Source organism: Asparagus officinalis, chromosome 1 (genome assembly GCF_001876935.1).
Source record: "Asparagus officinalis chromosome 1, Aspof.V1, whole genome shotgun sequence".
Classification (NCBI taxonomy): Eukaryota; Viridiplantae; Streptophyta; class Magnoliopsida; order Asparagales; family Asparagaceae; genus Asparagus; species Asparagus officinalis.
The window spans coordinates 17,134,880-17,153,383 of NC_033794.1; the positions used below are offsets into that span (position 1 = coordinate 17,134,880).

Here is an 18,504-nt window from a genome sequence, read left to right on the forward strand (position 1 = left end):
GAGATCACCTGGGTGGCCACAAGTGGCTCTCTGGACTATGGCCTGCAAACTTCACGGGATTTGAAATCCCGTGAAGATTTTTCCTGCTTAATTACGTGGTTAACAAATGGTTTAAAACTTCACGGGATTTTATTTAAAATCCCGTGAAGTTTTTGAACATTTTTCACCAATTTCGACCCAATTTCATCCAGTTAGCTGAAACTAGGTCAAAATTGGTGAATATTTTCAAAATAGATCGAATTTTACAAATATTTTTCTAAAGATGTTTAAAACGAAAATTTATCTAAAAGAAAAACCAATTTATTCCCTCAAGAGCCCCAAAAACAATGTGTCCTAATTGTTTATTACTTTTTTTTAAAAGTTTCAACCCCATTTCCGCTCCAAAATTTAAGAATTGAGACTTCCTATTATACCTAAGTGTGTTGACGTTTCATGAAAAGCTTTCCTAAAATTAAAAGTGTAAACACATTTTAGAAAAAATAAAATTAAGGTGCCTTGACTATTGATATAGGTGTCAAATAATTTCATTTCCTATTATGAGGTTTCCTAGCGAAACAAACAGTAATCTCAAATGTCTCGATACCTTTTTTTTTAAAAGGTAAAAATCAACTCGATACATAGCTAAGAATGAAGAAGATCTTAGATATACGTTACATTACCTCTATTATATAGTGATATTTTTTTTTGTCTTACTCGACAGATTTTCTTTCCTTTTTACACAGGATCAAAAAAGAATATACCCGTTCACCATTTTTTCCAAGGATTACAAGATGATAAATAAGTAATTCGATTTAATCAGCGGGGGGCAATTCGCTTAAATGCCTCTCTCAACACTTGAAGAGCCAATACAATCTTTTCTTCTCAGGCGCCGTTTCATTTCCCTCTTCAGACAATTATCAGAATAAATATAATAGTAATAATAATAATTAAAAAAAAGTACGAGTTGAAGTTCGCGCTGTTTCTTCGATTCCTCCGCCCAAAACTCCGCTCCTCGATCGGTAATCTCTCATCAATTTATCTCTCATCTCTCGCTTCAAATCGATTACAAGCGTTTTTTAGTTAATTTTTGAGTTCTTTAGCTTCAAAACTTATGAGCAGCTTGTTTTACTGAGTATTGATGTTTATTCCTTTGTAGATGATGATGGGATTTAGGGCTTTTGGTTTGGGTCTTGTTTGATAAATGGTGAAATTTTTGTTTTGGGTTCTTTTGAGTTCTTTTGGTTTGGGTCTTGTTTGATAAATGGTGAAATTTTTGGTACAAGCTTATTAGAGGAGTGACGATATGGATCTAGCTTCTGGTCTGCACCAATCTCGTGTTTCGAGTTACGGAACTTTCTCCAGTTCTAGGGTTTCGAATTCGAGAATTAGGTTCAGAGCGCAAAGTTTGAATTTTGCTGGAGCTTCTAGGGCTTTTAGCAAATCTTGTGCGTTAAAAAGGAGGAATTGGAATGGGAATGGGAAAGTTAGTAGCTTGTTCCCCTTGAGTAGAAATTTGTGCAAGTTCAAAAGAAGATGTCAATCGAATGACTCATTAGCATTTATTGATGGTAGCAACCAAAATTTGGAGTTAAGTGACATGGATTCGGGAGAGACTGAGAGTTCTACAAACTCTGATGTGGAATCAAATGGTTCGATTGAAGACGAGAAGGAAGATGCATATAAATTGGAAGATCTTAGAGAATTGCTTCAAAAGGCTTGTAAAGAATTGGACATTGCGAGAGTTAATAGTACGATGTTTGAGGAGAAAGCTCAGAGGATTTCGGAGTCTGCCATTGCATTGAAGGATGAGGCTGAAAATGCTTGGAAAGATGTAACTGATACTGTTTCAAACATTCAAGAGATTCTCGGTGAAGAGACTATAGCCAAGGAAGCGGTACAAAGGGCTACAATGGCTCTTTCAATGGGTGAAGCTAGATTACAGTTGGCAAAAGAGGTGATAGAATCAAGCAAAGGGGTACCAGAAACGGAAGAGTCCATGCAAACTGATGGCGAGAATGAAATTTTTTCTGCAGTGGAGGAGATTAATGAGTGTAAGGTAAGCTTGGAAAAGTTTGAGGCAGAGTTGAGAAGAATACAGGATAAGAAAGTGGAATTGCAGAAGGAAGTGGATAGATTGAGTGAGATTGCTGAGAAAGCACAGTTGGCTGCTATTAAGGCTGAGGAAGATGTGGCCAATATAATGCTTTTAGCAGAACAGGCAGTGGCTTATGAGTTAGAGGCTACACAGCGTGTTAATGATGCTGAGCTTGCACTGCAAAAGGCCGAGAAGGCTGTCTTGTCTTTTGGTGCTGTGGAGCAACAATTACCATCTTCAGAAGAACAGAAAACTGAAGAGTCTACTGCCGAATATGAGGTGAGCTTTGGAGATGATGATGATGTTACAATTGGAAAGAACGGAGAGGTTGAAGTGGGCATAGTTGAGCAAAATGTTGAAGAAGCCAAGTTGTCTGATGACATGCATGATCAGGAGAATGGAAAGTTGGGCTCTGATAAAGATGACGTTGAAGTGGACAAGTCAAAGACTGTGATTCAGCAAAAGAAGCAGGACATACAGCAAAAAGAACCTCAGGCTGCTCCCAAAGCATTGTTGAAATCATCTCGATTTTTCTCTGCCTCATTCTTCTCCTTCAATGTAGATGGGGAAGAGTTCACTCCAGCCACAGTTTTCAATGGGTTCGTTGCTTCGGCAAGGAAGCAAGTCCCCAAACTAGTTTTTGGAGCCGTACTTCTAGGGATGGGGTGAGTTACGCTTCTACCTTTTTTGGAGCCCCGAAACTGGGTACTTGATTTTCCCCTAACAAGTATTATTTTCTACTGCAACCGATCTCTTGCAAGAAAGAACGTGAGGTTTCTGTTTCTCATATTACAATTGTTGCTTTTTTTTAATTGGTTTCACCAGGGCTGTTTTGCTTAATAACCGAGCAGAAAAGAATTCTCAGCTACTTCAACAACCTGATATGATTCCTAGCATTGAAGAAGTTACTTCAACTGCAAAGCCTGTGGTTCGAGAAATAAGGAAGATTCCAAGAAGATTGAAGAAACTCATTGCACTTTTACCCCATCAAGAGGTTGGTGCCTTTTATCCTTCTTCACTAATTTCTATTAATATTCATTACTTTTTATTGTATCTCTGAAGTAGAATATGTGCTTATGATGGTATCCTGTTCTTTGATTGTTGTTTTTCAATCTATTCAGATAAATGAAGAGGAAGCCTCCCTCTTTGATATGCTCTGGTTACTATTAGCTAGTGTAATATTCGTACCATTATTCCAGAAGATACCTGGAGGTAAATCTTCTCTTCTTTCTGTGCTACTTGTTTCAATTTTCTAATTACATGTAGAGTGGCTTTCATTTAAATTATAACATGCTGTGGTGATAAAATTGCGCGCGCCAAGCGAACAACTATAAAGGATGAGACGTTTAAATTTTAAAAGTTATTATTAGTTGTTCTGCTTATAATTACTATTAGCTTTCTCTTAAGGAAACTGTAGGTTGTAATATCAACATTTTGTACATATTATCACTCATGCTTAACGTCATTAAATAAAAAGTTTCTCTACCCATTTTCTCTCAATTTGTTTTCATCAATTAGACTACTTCTCACGCACTTTCTCTTAGATACACGCAAAGGGAGAGATGGGGAAAAGAGGAGGGGAGTTATGATTTGTGAAAGTATGACAAACTAGTTACCATCATCCATGCCTCACTTACTGTCATTCGAAGAATTCAGTTACTAACCTCCATGGTGTGCAGCACCAATTACCTTATGTGAAAGTTACTGCATTCTGTTCCTCGACTTTGTGGGGATCATAATCCTTGGTCAGATCAAGATCCACTCAACTTCTTGCACGCACGCTTAGCAAAGCTAGATCTTGAAATTGGCTAGATTTGGACTAGACTCATATTACTTGGAATTTTACACAAATTTTTTTGAAACCTCACTGGCCCTTTTGTTAGTTGGCGCCCTAAGTTAGGCTTGAGACTGGGGTCGCTTTGGGGAGAAAAATTTTGGCCTCTGCTTGCGGCCTAGATGAGGTCTTGCCATATGAAGAAACTTTCATGTGTCAAAGTATGAGCATATATTTCAGTCAGTATGGCTGTATCCTTTCCAAAGAAAATCATGATTACAAGTATCTGAAAGCTTACTGTCTAAATCTTTTAGCCCTTCTTGTATCTTCAAGCTTTATGCCAAGGCCTGCCAGCCATGTTACCTAGTTATGAGGCGGTTTCTTCACTGATCATGTCCACTGTTTTAAAAAACCTCCGCCTAGTCCTCTTAGGCGTACGCCTAGGCCTAGGCGGTACCTAGGCCACCTAACTAGCGCCTAGTGCCTAGGCGGTATTTAGGCTGCCCACCTAGATTTTACGAGCGTTTAGGAGGGCATTGTCTGCTTACGTGGATTGCACCCTGTAGGCCTTGATTGTAATTTTATGTGTCGTAGCCTATACGTCCTCCAAACTCTATTAACCTCCAAATATGAACACCTCAACTACCTCCTCCGACCTTCAACAAAACCTCATCGACCATCACTTAAATGAAGAAAGAAAAAAAAAACGCCTGGAAACCGCTTAGGCGCCCGCCTAGGCGACTAAGCGCTAGGCGCCAAGTCCGACGCCTAGAAGCGCCCAGCGTTTAATGTAACATTGATCATGTCTTTCAAACCCCAGTAGCTTGGCCTTTTTGACTTGGAGGAAGGTCAGTTATGAGCCAACTATTCTTAAGTGAAGCCCACTAAGTTATGCTACTTAATAGGAGCTATAAATGCAAGGGTTCCAGCAACCTTCATTGTTGGGTAGCAATCAAAGGCATAGTATATGGTGAATTTGTGTCCAACCTTTCTTTTGGGGTTCTTCATTATTCGTTATTTCTTGAACTTCTAAAATATTTTCTTCATTAAGGTTTGGGAAACTGTTGTGCTTACTTTTGATTGCTTTATTCCTTCCTGAATATCACAAAGTTAAAAAGCTTTACATTGGGGTGCTTATATACAGAACAAGATAATTTCATTCTATTAATGATGCCACTTGTAATTTTTGATATTCTCTAGGGAGTCCTGTACTTGGTTATCTTGCTGCTGGGATTCTTATTGGTCCTTATGGGCTGTCTATCATACGCCATGTTCATGGGACAAAGGCTATAGCTGAATTTGGAGTTGTGTTTTTACTGTTCAATATTGGTCTCGAGGTAGTATCCTTAAAGTATTTATGCCTCTTCTTCAATAGAACACTGGCTTTAGATGTGTCTTCCTTGGCCATCTATTTGTTGAACTAGCTGTGAAAAATGTGACTCACACTTTGCAGCTTTCTGTGGAAAGGCTAAGTTCAATGAAGAAGTATGTTTTCGGGTTAGGATCTGCTCAGGTAACATCCTAGGCTCATGTCTTTAGTGTAGCTGTTATGTCACAAGTAATTTCTTCGTGCATTATTTGTTTCGATTGACAACTTGCAGGTTCTGGTGACTGCAGTATCTGTTGGCTTTGTCTGTCATCTTATTGCTGGTCTACCAGGTCCTGCAGCAATTGTCATTGGTAATGGTCTGGCCCTATCCTCTACAGCTGTTGTCTTGCAGGTAATCTTTTTTCTGTATATTACATTTTACTTCAATCATATGGTAATTAAAATTCTTGTTTCACGTTTATTTCTTTTACTTCAATCATATGGTAATTAAAATTCTTGTTTCACATTTATTTCTTTTACTTCAATCATATGGTGCTCAGGTAACATCCTAGGCTCATGTCTTTAGTGTAGCTGTTATGTCACAAGTAATTTCTTCGTGCATTATTTGTTTCGATTGACAACTTGCAGGTTCTGGTGACTGCAGTATCTGTTGGCTTTGTCTGTCATCTTATTGCTGGTCTACCAGGTCCTGCAGCAATTGTCATTGGTAATGGTCTGGCCCTATCCTCTACAGCTGTTGTCTTGCAGGTAATCTTTTTTCTGTATATTACATTTTACTTCAATCATATGGTAATTAAAATTCTTGTTTCACGTTTATTTCTTTTACTTCAATCATATGGTAATTAAAATTCTTGTTTCACGTTTATTTCTTTTACTTCAATCATATGGTAATTAAAATTCTTGTTTCACGTTTATTTCTTTTACTTCAATCATATGGTAATTAAAATTCTTGTTTCACGTTTATTTCTTTTACTTCAATCATATGGTAATTAAAATTCTTGTTTCACGTTTATTTCTTTTACTTCAATCATATGGTAATTAACATTCTTGTTTCATGTTTATTTCTTTTTCTGGTTCTGGCATGCTTTGCTCAAAATTTTTGTTCATCTGAAGCAATGCCTTTAGGCTCCAATATAGCCACTTGGGTCTGGAGAAAAAAATTGAAAATTCATGAAGCACAACTAATTGTGTGTACACACACGCACGTTAGAAATCATGTTAGGTAATTAACATGTGGTGCATATCTGGTAATTGGCCAATTTTGCCATTTTTATTTTCAAGCTAAAGTTTTGGCTCATGGCTGATCCAATTTATGAAGGTTCCGACACTTCTGCTCTGTAATATAATGATACATGTCACGCTTACTGTTCATGCTTCTAAACTTCCAACAAATTAGACGTCTTTATGATCCTATTTCTCTTTCATAATATTATTGATCTCTGTGTAATCATCTATTTTATGCTTTAGGTGCTCCAAGAGAGAGGGGAGAGCACATCACGCCATGGTCGTGCTACCTTTTCAGTTTTGCTCTTTCAGGTATATTTCCTTTCTGTCTATACAAGTATAAATCTTCTTTTCAGCTCCATTCTGTTGCAGTTAATCCTGTAGCTGTTTAGGTATAGCCTTGTAACTGGATTGTAAGTGAATAGTATATAGTATTGCTGATGATTAGGTCATGTGTAGTATTGGAAGGTTACTATTTCACTTCTCCTATGTGGTGATTTTCCTACAGAATTTTGTATTTGTTGTCAGAGAAAGTAATCAAAGTATTTTCCTTTTTCATTTGCGTCTATGATCTTCCTAAAGTAGTTTATTTAAGTTACAAATATTTCTGCACCTGAGTGGGTGCCTTGTATTTATTGTTTGCAGATATCAGTTTTTTTGTTTTGTATTTATTGTTTGCAGATATCAGTTTTTTTGTTTCAATGGCATTCTTTCTCACCTTATGTTTTCTTTTGCTTCTAGGACTTGGCTGTGGTGGTTTTGCTGATACTGATTCCTCTTATTTCACCAAACTCTTCCAAAGGAGGGGTAACCTTCTGACATCTCTCTTTTATATCCGGAATTTCACTCTTCACTTCAACTGTCTCTTCATGTGTTTTCCTTGCAATACATAGCAAGATTTCATGCTCATTTTAGTTTAAGAGTTTGAGGTTACTTTAACTTCTATTTGGTGTGTAAATAATGTTTTTTTAATCAAGTTCACCTATGATAATAATGTAATTATCATTAATAATTGAGTCACTGGTTATGCATTTACTGTGGATTGTTTTCAGAAAAGAGGTACCACTGTAAGCATAGCCTGGGTTTCACCCATGAAAAGAACCTTCAACCTGCGAAAGCACGTTAGAGAATAAAATTATAACTCTCAACCTTCGTGACAACTTTGGAGTGTTAGTATGGTAGAAGGGACATGAAGAATTGCTTGTTTATTATTTTTTGATCCGCATGCTTGGGGTCACCACACCATGTTACTGGCTGTTTTGGCTTGGTTGAGCAGCTTCACTTTATTACTGAACCACACAAATTTTATTCGCATATTTTGGTTTGATCATGCAGCTTTACTTTATTACCGAATGGTATATGCATGTCACGAGCGTCTAGCATCTTAGTTCTGTGATTAATAATTTGATGGAATCCTGGTTTCATCCATGTTCAGTTTATAAGGTCATCAATTGATATGATCTAACAGTTCCTCCAATGCATGCATGCAGTTGTAATTCTGGTTGAGCACTTCCCTTCTAAAATTGATACTTTGTGTCATGTTTGATCTTTGTTTCCCCGCAGCTGGGATTTCAAGCAATAGCAGAAGCTCTGGGATTGGCTGCTGTAAAAGCTATTGTAGCTATCACTGCCATAATTGCTGGAGGAAGATTGGTAAGACCTATTCTATGCTATTAAATATCACAATTAAAGATTTGAGACAAAAACTTCTATTTGCATTTTTTTTCTACCTCTTTTATACTTTAAATAAATTGGGAGGCTGTGTGCATTGGCTGTTGCAATCCTTACTTCACATGTTGTCTGAAGCACCTTTCTTCATGCTCTCAGATAGATGTTATGTTAATATCTTTTTTAGTGTAATCGGGATTCTCCAAGTCTGAGACAGTGGGTGCATGTTCTAGTTATTATCATTTAATTATGATTGAATGCTGAGAACCCGTCATGGTTACAAGAAGTATGCAGCACTTCCTCCTCCATTGTAGTGTGATGTTCAGCTAGGAAGGACTGTCAATGAATTTAATGGATTTAACATATATTACATGTCATTAAGCCTGGTAAAAGATCTTCATATTATTCACATCTGAATAGTGTTGGGACTTGTGCTTCAATATATATGATAAAGACTGGTAATATATATGTTATCTTATGTAGTCTCTAGAAAAGTCACGATTCCCTGTTTGTACTTCTCGAGTTGTAGGCCATGCTTATCCTAACTATTTCTTTGACAAATCTGACAGTTACTTCGGCCAATCTATAGGCAAATCGCTGAAAACCAGAATGCAGAAATATTTTCTGCCAACACCCTCCTTGTCATTCTGGGAACTAGTCTTCTTACCGCACGGGTATGAACACCCACTTGACTTTGTTGTTCCTCCTTTTCTTATAAATGCTAATGACATCACCATACAGGCTGGGCTTTCTATGGCATTGGGAGCTTTTTTGGCTGGTCTTCTTCTAGCAGAAACAGAATTTTCCTTACAGGTTGAGTCAGATATTGCCCCCTATCGTGGCCTTTTGCTAGGTCTTTTTTTCATGACGGTAAGTTTTATGCATTAGACCTTAAAGGTATTCTCCATTTCATGACTTCTTTATATTTGTGCTATAGGCAGTAAATCATTGTATACAAATGTCCAGTGTTTTATTGAAATAATTGAAGCTGAAAAGGCTAATAAATAAAATACTCTACGTGATTGAGATAACAGAATCAGATGTGTTACTTTTTTATGGCCACCAAATCTGCTCATCTGAACGGAAGATCTTAATCTTTATTAGGACCCAAATGAGAACCAATCGCAGAGAATCCAGAATTCTGTTATATATAATCTATCAGATCGAGAAAAAAGAATATTTGTTAATTGTTCTATTTAAGAATCATAGTTGTGAAGCATGAGTTCCTTTATTTTGATCACTTGGATTAGTGTTTTGATCTACTGTTATGAGATACTTTTTTCATTGACTGGATCTCTTCAATATTTTCCTTAGTTTGTTAGATTGTATTGTTCTCCTGTTCCCTAGTTTTAGTTCAATAGGAAGCCCAAAAGCTCTATTTTTCTCTGAATTTTACATGTGATGAATGTGACCTGTGCCAACCTTTCCCTTTTTTTATTAGATTATGCTCCTGACAGCTACTGTTTTTAAATAAGAGACATAAAGCTCTGATTTTGTGGGTATCAGAATGAATTGGAAATAACGCACATCTGCATATTATCTTTATGCATCTAATGTATGTTTGCTTGCATCTAATGAAGTACTGCAGAATCATTTTTGATAGTGTGGAAGAATTTGTGTTGTATTCCGATGCTGATCCATCAAATCGCTTTCAACTTGAAGAATTTGTGTTGTGTTTTATTGCTTTATCCTTTTTTTGGAAATGGCTTAATTGATGAGTGCATAGCCCTGATAGAAAACATAATTAAGGGTGATCCATGCATACAATCAAAATTGATTGGAAAAGTGTTGCTATATCTGTCTACATTCTGCTGAAATTTGTTTTGGATTGGTTTATCGACAGAGAAATAATTTATTTGCACTTGATTTTTTTGGATGACTTCTTACAATTCCTGTAAATTCTTTGTACCTTTTTTCCCACAACATGTGCACTGCATTCATTTTTTATATGCCTGAAATGCTTGGCATTAAAATAATGGCTTTGATCTTTTTCATTACAGGTTGGAATGTCTATTGATCCGAAGCTTCTTCTTTCCAACTTTCCTGTTATTATGGCATCATTGAGTCTCTTGATTGGTGGAAAGGCTATACTGGTTGCTTTAGTTGGTAGAATTTTTGGTGTTTCCAGTATAGCTGCTATTCGAGTTGGTCTCCTTCTTGCACCTGGTGGAGAATTTGCTTTTGTAGCTTTCGGAGAAGCTGTGAACCAGGTTTACTTTCCCAGACTAAGCTATTTGTGCAAAAACTCTTTTCTGCATTTTTCTGAAAGGAAAAAAATGAGAAATAAGAGAAGACGTGTAGTTACCACTTTTGTTAAGCTGTACGCAGGAGGCCTAAGTGTTTCTTTCTTCTGTACATCCGATTATTGCAGGGTATAATGTCTCCTCAACTTTCATCTTTATTATTTTTGGTGGTTGGTATTTCTATGGCTCTTACACCATGGCTAGCGGCTGGAGGTCAGTTGCTTGCCTCTAGATTTGAGCAGCATGATGTTCGAAGTTTGTTGCCAGTAGAAAGCGAGGTAAATAGCCAACTGAATACGTGTCCTTGTTGTGCATGTTAAGATTCTGTACTTGACTACGGAGATCACTTGTGCAAATTAAAAAGCTAGCATCAAGAATTTTCGCGTTTATATAAATTTGAATAAAGAAAATCTTTATAGAATGGTATATGAGACACTATCATAGGAGTTATTTGAATATTACATTAATTTCATCATGTAGTGTTCAATGACATTTCTACCCAATATTTCACATGGTCTAATACCTTGTTGACTCATTATATTTATTGTTTACACTTTACAGTGTTCTTTTTCAGCTCACACTGGTTTTTTTTCTGTCTTTGTGCAGACTGATGACTTGCAAGATCATATCATTATTTGTGGATTTGGACGAGTTGGACAGGTGGTTTAATTGTGTTAATGTTTTTGTTCATAAGTTTGCAAGGCTATGAGATTTGTGGATTTTTTCCTTATATTAATGTGGTTATGACAGATCATAGCACAACTGCTTTCTGAACGGTTAATTCCATTTGTCGCTCTTGATGTCAGAAGGTAAGAGTACTCTGTCTTGATGTTTATTAGGATAAAGTTGAACTGTTTTATCACACACTAGTTATACTAGTGAAAAGATCTAAATAAGATTAAGATGTGCATGCGTACACTCAGTCACACATGAACGCAAGAATGTACACATTCACATTTACAAGTACAAGCCTTCTTTAAAAAACTGTCTTTAGGTAGATATGCTGCTCCTCTGAATTTTCTAAAAGCAGCTTTACCTTTAGGCTAAATTCCAGTGTGTTCTTTTTCTGTCAATTTTTTTTTAAATTAATGAGCTCAGAAGTGATGTCCATGATCTTTTTATTGACCTGGAGAAAGTAAAATTCTACTGTACTATGAATGAACCCTGTAAGGTTGAGGAAGAAAAATCTGCTCAAAGGGCATGTTAAAATTGTTATAATCTACAAAGCAGTTGAATTTGTAGAAGTATTGGCACGGTGATTAATCCACCAAGATAAGAGATGAAAACATTTCAGTATATGCTGTGACTTTTCTGTATATGCTGTCTAAGATGCAAATATGAAGGTTACAAGGCATGGCACTCCCCTCTTTATCAGAGTTTGGATTTGATTCCCTATGAGGGTTATTTCACCCATGAAGGGAGCCTTCTTCCCTAGGTGCTTACCTTATGGACCTTTCTGCCTGAATATGATATAAGAGAAGGAAAAGAGAGGGCTATTTGCCATGTATTCTTTGATCATTTGGATCACATGATAAGTGATATATTACTTTTTTTTAACAGTGATCGTGTAGCGGTTGGGCGTGCACTTGACCTCCCTGTGTATTTTGGGGATGCCGGGAGCCGAGAGGTAAACTAAGTATTTCAATGAAAAGCATCACTATGATAATTGTTTTTGAAGTATTCTTTTCTGATATAATGTCTGTAGGTCCTCCATAAAATTGGTGCAGAGAGAGCCTGTGCTGCTGCAATTACTTTAGATACTCCCGGAGCGAACTATAGAACAGTTTGGGCACTGAGCAAGTACTTTCCCAATGTTAAGACATTTGTCCGCGCCCATGATGTAGATCATGGAATTAATCTGGAGAAGGCAGGTGCTACTGCGGTAAGTAACCACTAGTTAGTTCAAGAAGTCTATTATTGCCAGTTTTCTTCATATATAACCTAAAAAATATTTAATCTTTCAAACTCTTTTAAAGGTTGTTCCAGAGACTCTAGAACCAAGTCTTCAGTTAGCAGCTGCTGTTCTTGCGCAGGTAAAAAAATATTAATAATAACTCAGGACTGCTGATGTTGAAATTATGTGAAAGTCAAGATTTTCCTAGGCTAAATGGCACTTAAATACCCTATTGTTTCTCCACTTTTACACTTAAATATCCTAAGTTGTAAAAAGTAGCACTTTAATATCTTAAGTTGTAAAAAAGTAGCACCTTAATATCCTAAGTTGTAAAAAACTGGCAGTTAATTACCCTATTGTTTCACCACCTTTACACCTAAATATTCTATGTGGTAAAAAATAGCACTTTAATACCGCAACTTATGAGAAAGTAGCACTTTAATACCCTAAGTTATAAGAAAACAGCACTTTAATACCTTCTGTTAGTTGGCAGGATATAATTGTCAGGATATAGGAAATTCCTGTGCCAACTAACAGAAGGTCAATTTTTTTTTACAACTTACGGTATTAAATTGCCGCTTTTTACAACTTAGGGTATTTAAATGTAAAGGTGGTGAAACAATGGGGTATTTAAGTGCCATTGAGCCATTTTCCTTCTCTATAATGACTTAATTACTACTTGGCATTTGTTTGTTGCTATTCTCTTGCAGGCTAAGTTGCCGATGTCAGAGATTGCGGCAACAATCAATGAATTCAGATCCCGTCACCTCTCGGAGCTTACGGAGGTACATAGTAATCTAATTCATGTCTATTTCTATATTTAAAGTGATTTATTTGCAGAGAGTGGTAGGTTAGCTGGCCATATCAATTAGGAATTCTCTTAGGTAGACCAAATTTCAGAAATGTAACAGGACCCAGGAATTGCTACTGCCTTACACCATAGTAATTTAGACACCTCATTGTTCATCACGATCTTCTTTTCTGAACGTAGATCATTTGAATAGATTCTTATAGAACCGGAGGTAAGGAGTGAGCACAGAGACCATCTAAGTCAATGGTTTCATATGCATTTGGAGAGGGGAAGAGGGAGCCTGAATCTTCTTGGTGCCTTCATATAAACTGAGGATGTTCATTGTATAATAGAGGATGATGTCATGAACCTAAGACAACAGAGTAATGAGACTAGATATACAAACCAATATGGAACCAATTTGTTGTGTTAATGAGATATTTTATGCTTGAAAAACTGTTTTAATAGTTCCAGCATTTTAGTCCTTTGGCTTACGGCGATACTGTGGAATCTTGATGCATCGATGTTTTCCGCCTTCAATATTTTTCAGATAGTTTATTCTGTATTATTGTGTTCTTTTGCTCATTGGCAAATAACATGTCCTCCTGCTTCAGTATGATATTAGCTCAACATACAAAATTCTGATGCTTCTCTCTGTTGCAGCTATGTCAGACTAGCGGAAGCTCCTTGGGGTATGGATATTCTCGGATTATGTCAAAGCCAAAACCATCACTATCAGATGATGAGAACGATGTCGTTGAAGGAACGTTGGCTATATAGCCATATACTGGATTTAGGACACAACAAAAAATTTTAGTAACTGTACAGCTGATGAATTTAATTCGGCGTTGGAAATTGTATAGGAAAAAAATAGGACATGGTGTTTGTACATTTTGTTTATTTAGTTGATTTTGCTCATTTTTCTTCCAAATTTTGTCAAGTCAAACTATCAAAGCTTGTAGCCAGTTGCATTTTTAAATCGTCATACATCCTTAATGTTAAAAATGAAGTTTTGCTCAAGGCTTTGCATATGTTCAGTGGTTTAATTGCGGTTCTTAATTGAAATAAATTGTTAGTATTTTCCTTTTTATCTGGATTGAGTCAAAAATTTGAGGCTCATGCAAGAAATGTTTCTTTCTCAAGGAAATGTTTTTAAGAATAAAATGCCTGGGTAAAGAGGTAACAGTCAATTAGGTAAGGCCTGCAATAATTTTCTTTTCTGTTCTTTTTCCTGGAAGAAAACAATTTGAAAAATATTTACGAGAAAATATAAAACCTTTTCCAGCTCGTTTTATTTTATAGAAGCATCAAATATTTACTGCATCTTTCCTTAAAAAGGGTTCTTTATCTTACAGGGCTTATCAGTCATCACTTATGGGCCCATGGCCTTATCAAATTTGGCTATAAATAGCCCCACGCCACGATCTAGCTTTCTCATCTCCGCTCGCTTTTGTTTCCCGCCAAAAAAAATGAAACCCCTCGCTTTTCAAACGCCGAAGCCTCCTTCAAACCGCAGCAGATCCAAGGAAACGCCCCAATCCAAGCGATCGGAGATCGGATCCAGCGATCCAAAGGTCCATTCCGAAACCCCAGCTCCCATCTCCTCTAATTTTATCTCACTTTCTCTCTGTTTCTCTCTCATCAGATCTTATCAAAGAGCTTCAGCTTCACTCTCTCAGAATCCTCGGACAAAGACGCCTCAAATTCGAGCTCGACGAAAGAAAAGCAGCAGAAAGTGAGCACGAAAACTCTAGTTCTTCAATTCCTTGGTTTTTTTTCGTCATTTTCCTGGTTTTTATTAAGCAGATCGTGCCTAAGAGCTTGGACCTGGAGTTCGCCGCGGTGTCTGAAGATCTGCTCGCGTCTGAATCGGATGAGACTCTTCTCTCCACAGATCTGGAAAGTCTCGTTGTAGATCGAGTGCTGGTGAGCTCGAAAACCTAGATTCTCTCGAGATCGCTGGATTCTCTGCTGTTTTCTTCACAATTTGCTTTCATTTCTTTGCAGAGTAGCTCGATCGCGCCTCAGTCGGGAATTTCGTCGGAGATCATACAAGGAGGAGGCGGATCCGGCAAGATCTTTGCGTCAGTGGAGAGTAAGGAGGCTCTGATGGTGACTGATCTGCTGAAAGAGTCGATCATTGAGTTCAGAAGCTCGATCAAGCTTCTTGATACTCTGAGAGAGGGTTTTGGCGATGAGAAGGCAAAGACTGGTCGATGGAGTGATAAGATATTGTTGACCAAGCTGCAGGCAGGATTTTCTTCGCTTCTTATTCTGACTGCAGCCGCATCTTGTTTTGTGCTCAGTTTGAGGACTTTGGGTGGCGATGAGGAGTGGAGTTTCACCGGCTTGCATCCGACTTGAGGTTACAAGCTCTTGTTCCTCGTGAGAAAACGGTGGTTTTTGAACTTTAGGTTTGGTTGAAAATTGGGTAGGATTTGGATCTTAGGTATAGCTATTGAGTTTGTGAATGAGTTCAATAAAGTTCTCGTAAACATTTTGAGCTGTTAGAACTTGCAACAAACTCCTTTTAATAGGTAAGCAGTGTCTTGTTCTGAAGCATTATCTCACTTGTACAAAAAATAGTTATAAATGAAAACGCATGGAATTTGTACTGTTACTGACTGAGCTCAAATACAACAGAAATATTATCCTTTATTATGCAACAATTTTTAACCACCTGTACTGAAATAATATATGAGATACTGAACTTATAGTGTGGATGAACTTTTCGAACTTGATATTCCCCAATGTTACAGTTTATCCCAGTCATAAAACTTCTATAATAATAAATAACATAAACACCTGCTTGACAAATGTATAATTGAAGAGAAATAAACACTTGTGAAGAGAACCACAACAGATTAGATCCCTTAAGATACTGAAATGAACAACATTTTCCTCCCTTCTTCTGCCGCCAGCAAACTCTAGTTGACTATCAATGTCCTATTGATACAATTCAAAGCACCTCCACTTTATTTCGACAAGAAGAGAGATTTGCATTGTTCTGCAGTGTCCTCCGGGCTGGTTACTGCAAGGAAGAGTAACTATGTAATTAAGATCAGAGGACAATTAAGAATAAAACATAAACTACTATTGCTAAAAAAATCATCAATCAATGAGCATGGATAGCTGTAAACTCATCTTTTACCTACATGAGTTATGATATAAACCTCAAACTAGGTCAAGTGAAGTGCATGTAGGCTGCATAACGTTATGTAGAGAACTGACCCACATAATTGTTCTACAGTAGACAACTACAAAGAAATGGTTTACAAATCCCGATATCGTACATAAGACTTTGCTTTCGTGCTCATTCTCTACATTGCTACATGAGCTTAAACCGGGTCAATCATTATGCTAGATTTATACCAGATTAGCAACTTTTTTTTTTCAAAGTGCAACAACAGCTTAGTGCCATCTTCTTTGCATAATATAAAAGATTTTTTCAACCATCTATTCAGTCTCATCTAAAATATTCTGGTTCAGATGTTTGGAAATCCTACAATTGAGCATACCTGTGTGGCCTGCTGTTTGTTCAGATTCGTAAATCTCGTGATCATTCCCTCCCTGTAGATGGAAGGAGGGTTGTCAAAATATGCAAGGATAATCTTGGAACTCACTGAAATCAAAGCAGTTAAAATGATTTGACCAAAAGTTCAAAATCCACCTCATAATTTTCAACACTAACATTGATTAGGCTAATAAAGAAAATAGGAAAGCTGTCCATTAAGACATTGGCGCCATATTTGACATAAACAAACCTCAGAAAATATAGAAATACAAAAGCTGCCTCACAAATATCAATATTGAGGGTTCGCATGTGATAGCACAAAGTAATGAGTTATGCTCAAATTAGTTGTGTAATAAAAAAAATTCCCCTTTTGTGATACTTCTAGTCAACACAAAGGTCCCATGCATTATAAGAGTAGATCACCCTAATAAGGATGTGTCATTATAACCCATGAGCAGATAAGCATGTGATGTTCATGAGACTGAAATTCCAAACCTAATAAAGATTTGTAAGTGAGAAATGTTCACAGTGATGTTAAACTTTCAAAGCATGCATATATGCAGCAACTAAACTATGAGCTGAGCTGGCATCAGAATGCTCCGCGGGGTCAATGAAGACAGAGATTTCAGGTAATATGTCACGTAACGTACGGAGCAAGTCTCATATCTGTTTTTGGGTAATTATATCTGTCCACATTGTGTATAAAATTGCTTTTGAAATTCTATTATTGTTAAGCATATTATGCAGCACAGGAGAGAGGATCTCAGGTTCACTTGTATGCGGCAGATATTAAGAGTTTAGTGTTGTTCGAAACTGTATTGTTTTTAAACCTTCTTCAGAAAATATTATGAACCACAAATAAGATGATAATACTCATTTACCTTGTACGTCTTGTCCCCAAAGAAATGGATCTCCTTGAAGTCATCAAGGTATCTTAAACAGTAGGTCTTGTCCCAGCCTTGTGGAAACACCTACATAAGAACTAAGCCAGATTAGAAAAGTTATTGATTGATAATAACACTCTACGCCCACAATTACTAACACAAACATACATCGAAACTTATCTGCCCTCCAATGGAGAATGTCAGGTTCAAGTGTGCGAACTTTTCACGAAGCACAGAGACCATCTTTGTCCTTACGTTATGAACCTTAAACATTTCAAAATTTAAAAATCCAGTCACTTGAAGTTGAATATGTATCTCTGTCTCAAAACATAGTCGTTAACTTAATTTTGAAAAATATACCTTGTCATACTTTTCAAACTCATCTCGCTCCTCTTGACTACAGTTCCGTCCTATAGGTGAAACATTTAGCATTCCACTACGAAACTCTATGAATGTTCCCCTGAGTAATCAAATAATAAAATAAACTATAGCTGACATCTGGATGCAGGTTTAACTAGCGAAAGGTATGATTGCTAACCTTTTTATGGGGATATCCAGATCAGCAATATAGTGAAGTGTGAAATTAATAAACTCCTGCATCAAATTTATATTATTTAGAAAAAAAAGAACTTATACCAAATAATTCAAGAGAAGATTGATAAGAAATCATCAGACCTTGAGCTTTTCATCTCCAAGGAATGATTTCAAGCTCTGCAAAATGGAGGAAACAAAATCTATTTCCATCAGGAAATACAAAATAGCATAAAAGCATAAGCGCATTCATCAGAGAAAATGAGGGAGTAGTTTTTAAAATCTTTACAGGCAAACTTCTGATTAGAGTACATACACAAAAATAAAATGAAAAGAGAATATATGCGTATACAGTCCTATATGCATTTAGTTTCATACAACAAACTCACTATTTCTATGAACTGTAAAGACACTCATTCCTTGGTATGAGAGTATGGTTCCTAAAGTCATAATATAACTGATAAGAGGATATCAAAATGATATAGTAACATCTAGCATCAGGGGCTTCCATTGTTATCTCTAGTGTTTCCGCACATGAAATAAGATTAAAGGCGCACAAAAGAGCGCGTAAGTTCTCG

General features: G+C 36.8%; 3 protein-coding genes across 6 annotated transcripts; 2 read left to right on the forward strand and 1 right to left on the reverse strand.

Moving 5' to 3' along the window:
• Positions 850-14,017, forward strand: LOC109819816 (K(+) efflux antiporter 2, chloroplastic-like). 2 transcript variants are annotated; one of them, XM_020385737.1, is made up of 22 exons: positions 850-998; positions 1,136-1,183; positions 1,263-2,739; positions 2,900-3,068; positions 3,196-3,286; positions 5,049-5,185; positions 5,302-5,361; positions 5,450-5,569; positions 6,646-6,714; positions 7,144-7,209; positions 7,966-8,055; positions 8,640-8,744; positions 8,812-8,940; positions 10,071-10,280; positions 10,442-10,591; positions 10,920-10,973; positions 11,064-11,122; positions 11,874-11,940; positions 12,019-12,195; positions 12,290-12,346; positions 12,918-12,992; positions 13,661-14,017. In XM_020385737.1, the coding sequence occupies exons 3-22, from the start codon at positions 1,283-1,285 to the stop codon at positions 13,775-13,777; spliced, it is 3,459 nt and encodes a 1,152-aa protein (XP_020241326.1). In that variant the 5' UTR covers positions 850-998; positions 1,136-1,183; positions 1,263-1,282; the 3' UTR covers positions 13,778-14,017. The 2 variants fall into 2 exon arrangements, with proteins under 2 accessions (XP_020241326.1, XP_020241335.1); XM_020385746.1 differs by lacking the exon at positions 1,136-1,183.
• On the forward strand, positions 14,417-15,655 carry LOC109819827. Of its 3 annotated transcripts, none has more exons than XM_020385756.1 (4): positions 14,417-14,571; positions 14,643-14,732; positions 14,801-14,923; positions 15,005-15,655. In XM_020385756.1, exons 1-4 carry the CDS (start codon positions 14,467-14,469, stop codon positions 15,359-15,361), a joined length of 675 nt encoding a protein of 224 aa, XP_020241345.1. In that variant the 5' UTR covers positions 14,417-14,466; the 3' UTR covers positions 15,362-15,655. The 3 variants fall into 3 exon arrangements, with proteins under 3 accessions (XP_020241345.1, XP_020241354.1, XP_020241361.1); XM_020385765.1 differs by having other exon boundaries at positions 14,804-14,923; XM_020385772.1 differs by having other exon boundaries at positions 14,816-14,923.
• Positions 15,692-18,221, reverse strand: LOC109819845 (phosphomannomutase-like). Its single transcript, XM_020385785.1, has 7 exons — positions 18,071-18,221; positions 17,934-17,989; positions 17,756-17,855; positions 17,564-17,659; positions 17,393-17,482; positions 16,516-16,567; positions 15,692-16,028 (listed from the first exon to the last, which is right to left on the reverse strand). Exons 1-7 carry the CDS (start codon positions 18,173-18,175, stop codon positions 15,973-15,975), a joined length of 555 nt encoding a protein of 184 aa, XP_020241374.1. The 5' UTR covers positions 18,176-18,221; the 3' UTR covers positions 15,692-15,972.

Excerpts from the sequence above, each read along its gene's own strand:
- LOC109819816 (XM_020385737.1), top strand. The coding sequence starts at position 1,283 with ATGGATCTAGCTTCTGGTCTGCACCAATCTCGTGTTTCGAGTTACGGA. Across the intron at positions 3,287-5,048 it reads ATTCCAGAAGATACCTGGAG|GGAGTCCTGTACTTGGTTAT; the intron begins GTAAATCTTCTC and ends GATATTCTCTAG. Across the intron at positions 6,715-7,143 it reads TTTCAGTTTTGCTCTTTCAG|GACTTGGCTGTGGTGGTTTT; the intron begins GTATATTTCCTT and ends TTTTGCTTCTAG.
- LOC109819845 (XM_020385785.1), bottom strand. The coding sequence starts at position 18,175 with ATGCGCTTATGCTTTTATGCTATTTTGTATTTCCTGATGGAAATAGAT. Across the intron at positions 17,483-17,563 it reads GAGGGCAGATAAGTTTCGAT|GTGTTTCCACAAGGCTGGGA; the intron begins GTATGTTTGTGT and ends GTTCTTATGTAG. Across the intron at positions 16,568-17,392 it reads TTGGGGACAAGACGTACAAG|GGAGGGAATGATCACGAGAT; the intron begins GTAAATGAGTAT and ends TTCCATCTACAG.
- LOC109819827 (XM_020385756.1), top strand. The coding sequence starts at position 14,467 with ATGAAACCCCTCGCTTTTCAAACGCCGAAGCCTCCTTCAAACCGCAGC. Across the intron at positions 14,733-14,800 it reads CGAAAGAAAAGCAGCAGAAA|CAGATCGTGCCTAAGAGCTT; the intron begins GTGAGCACGAAA and ends GTTTTTATTAAG. Across the intron at positions 14,924-15,004 it reads TCGTTGTAGATCGAGTGCTG|AGTAGCTCGATCGCGCCTCA; the intron begins GTGAGCTCGAAA and ends ATTTCTTTGCAG.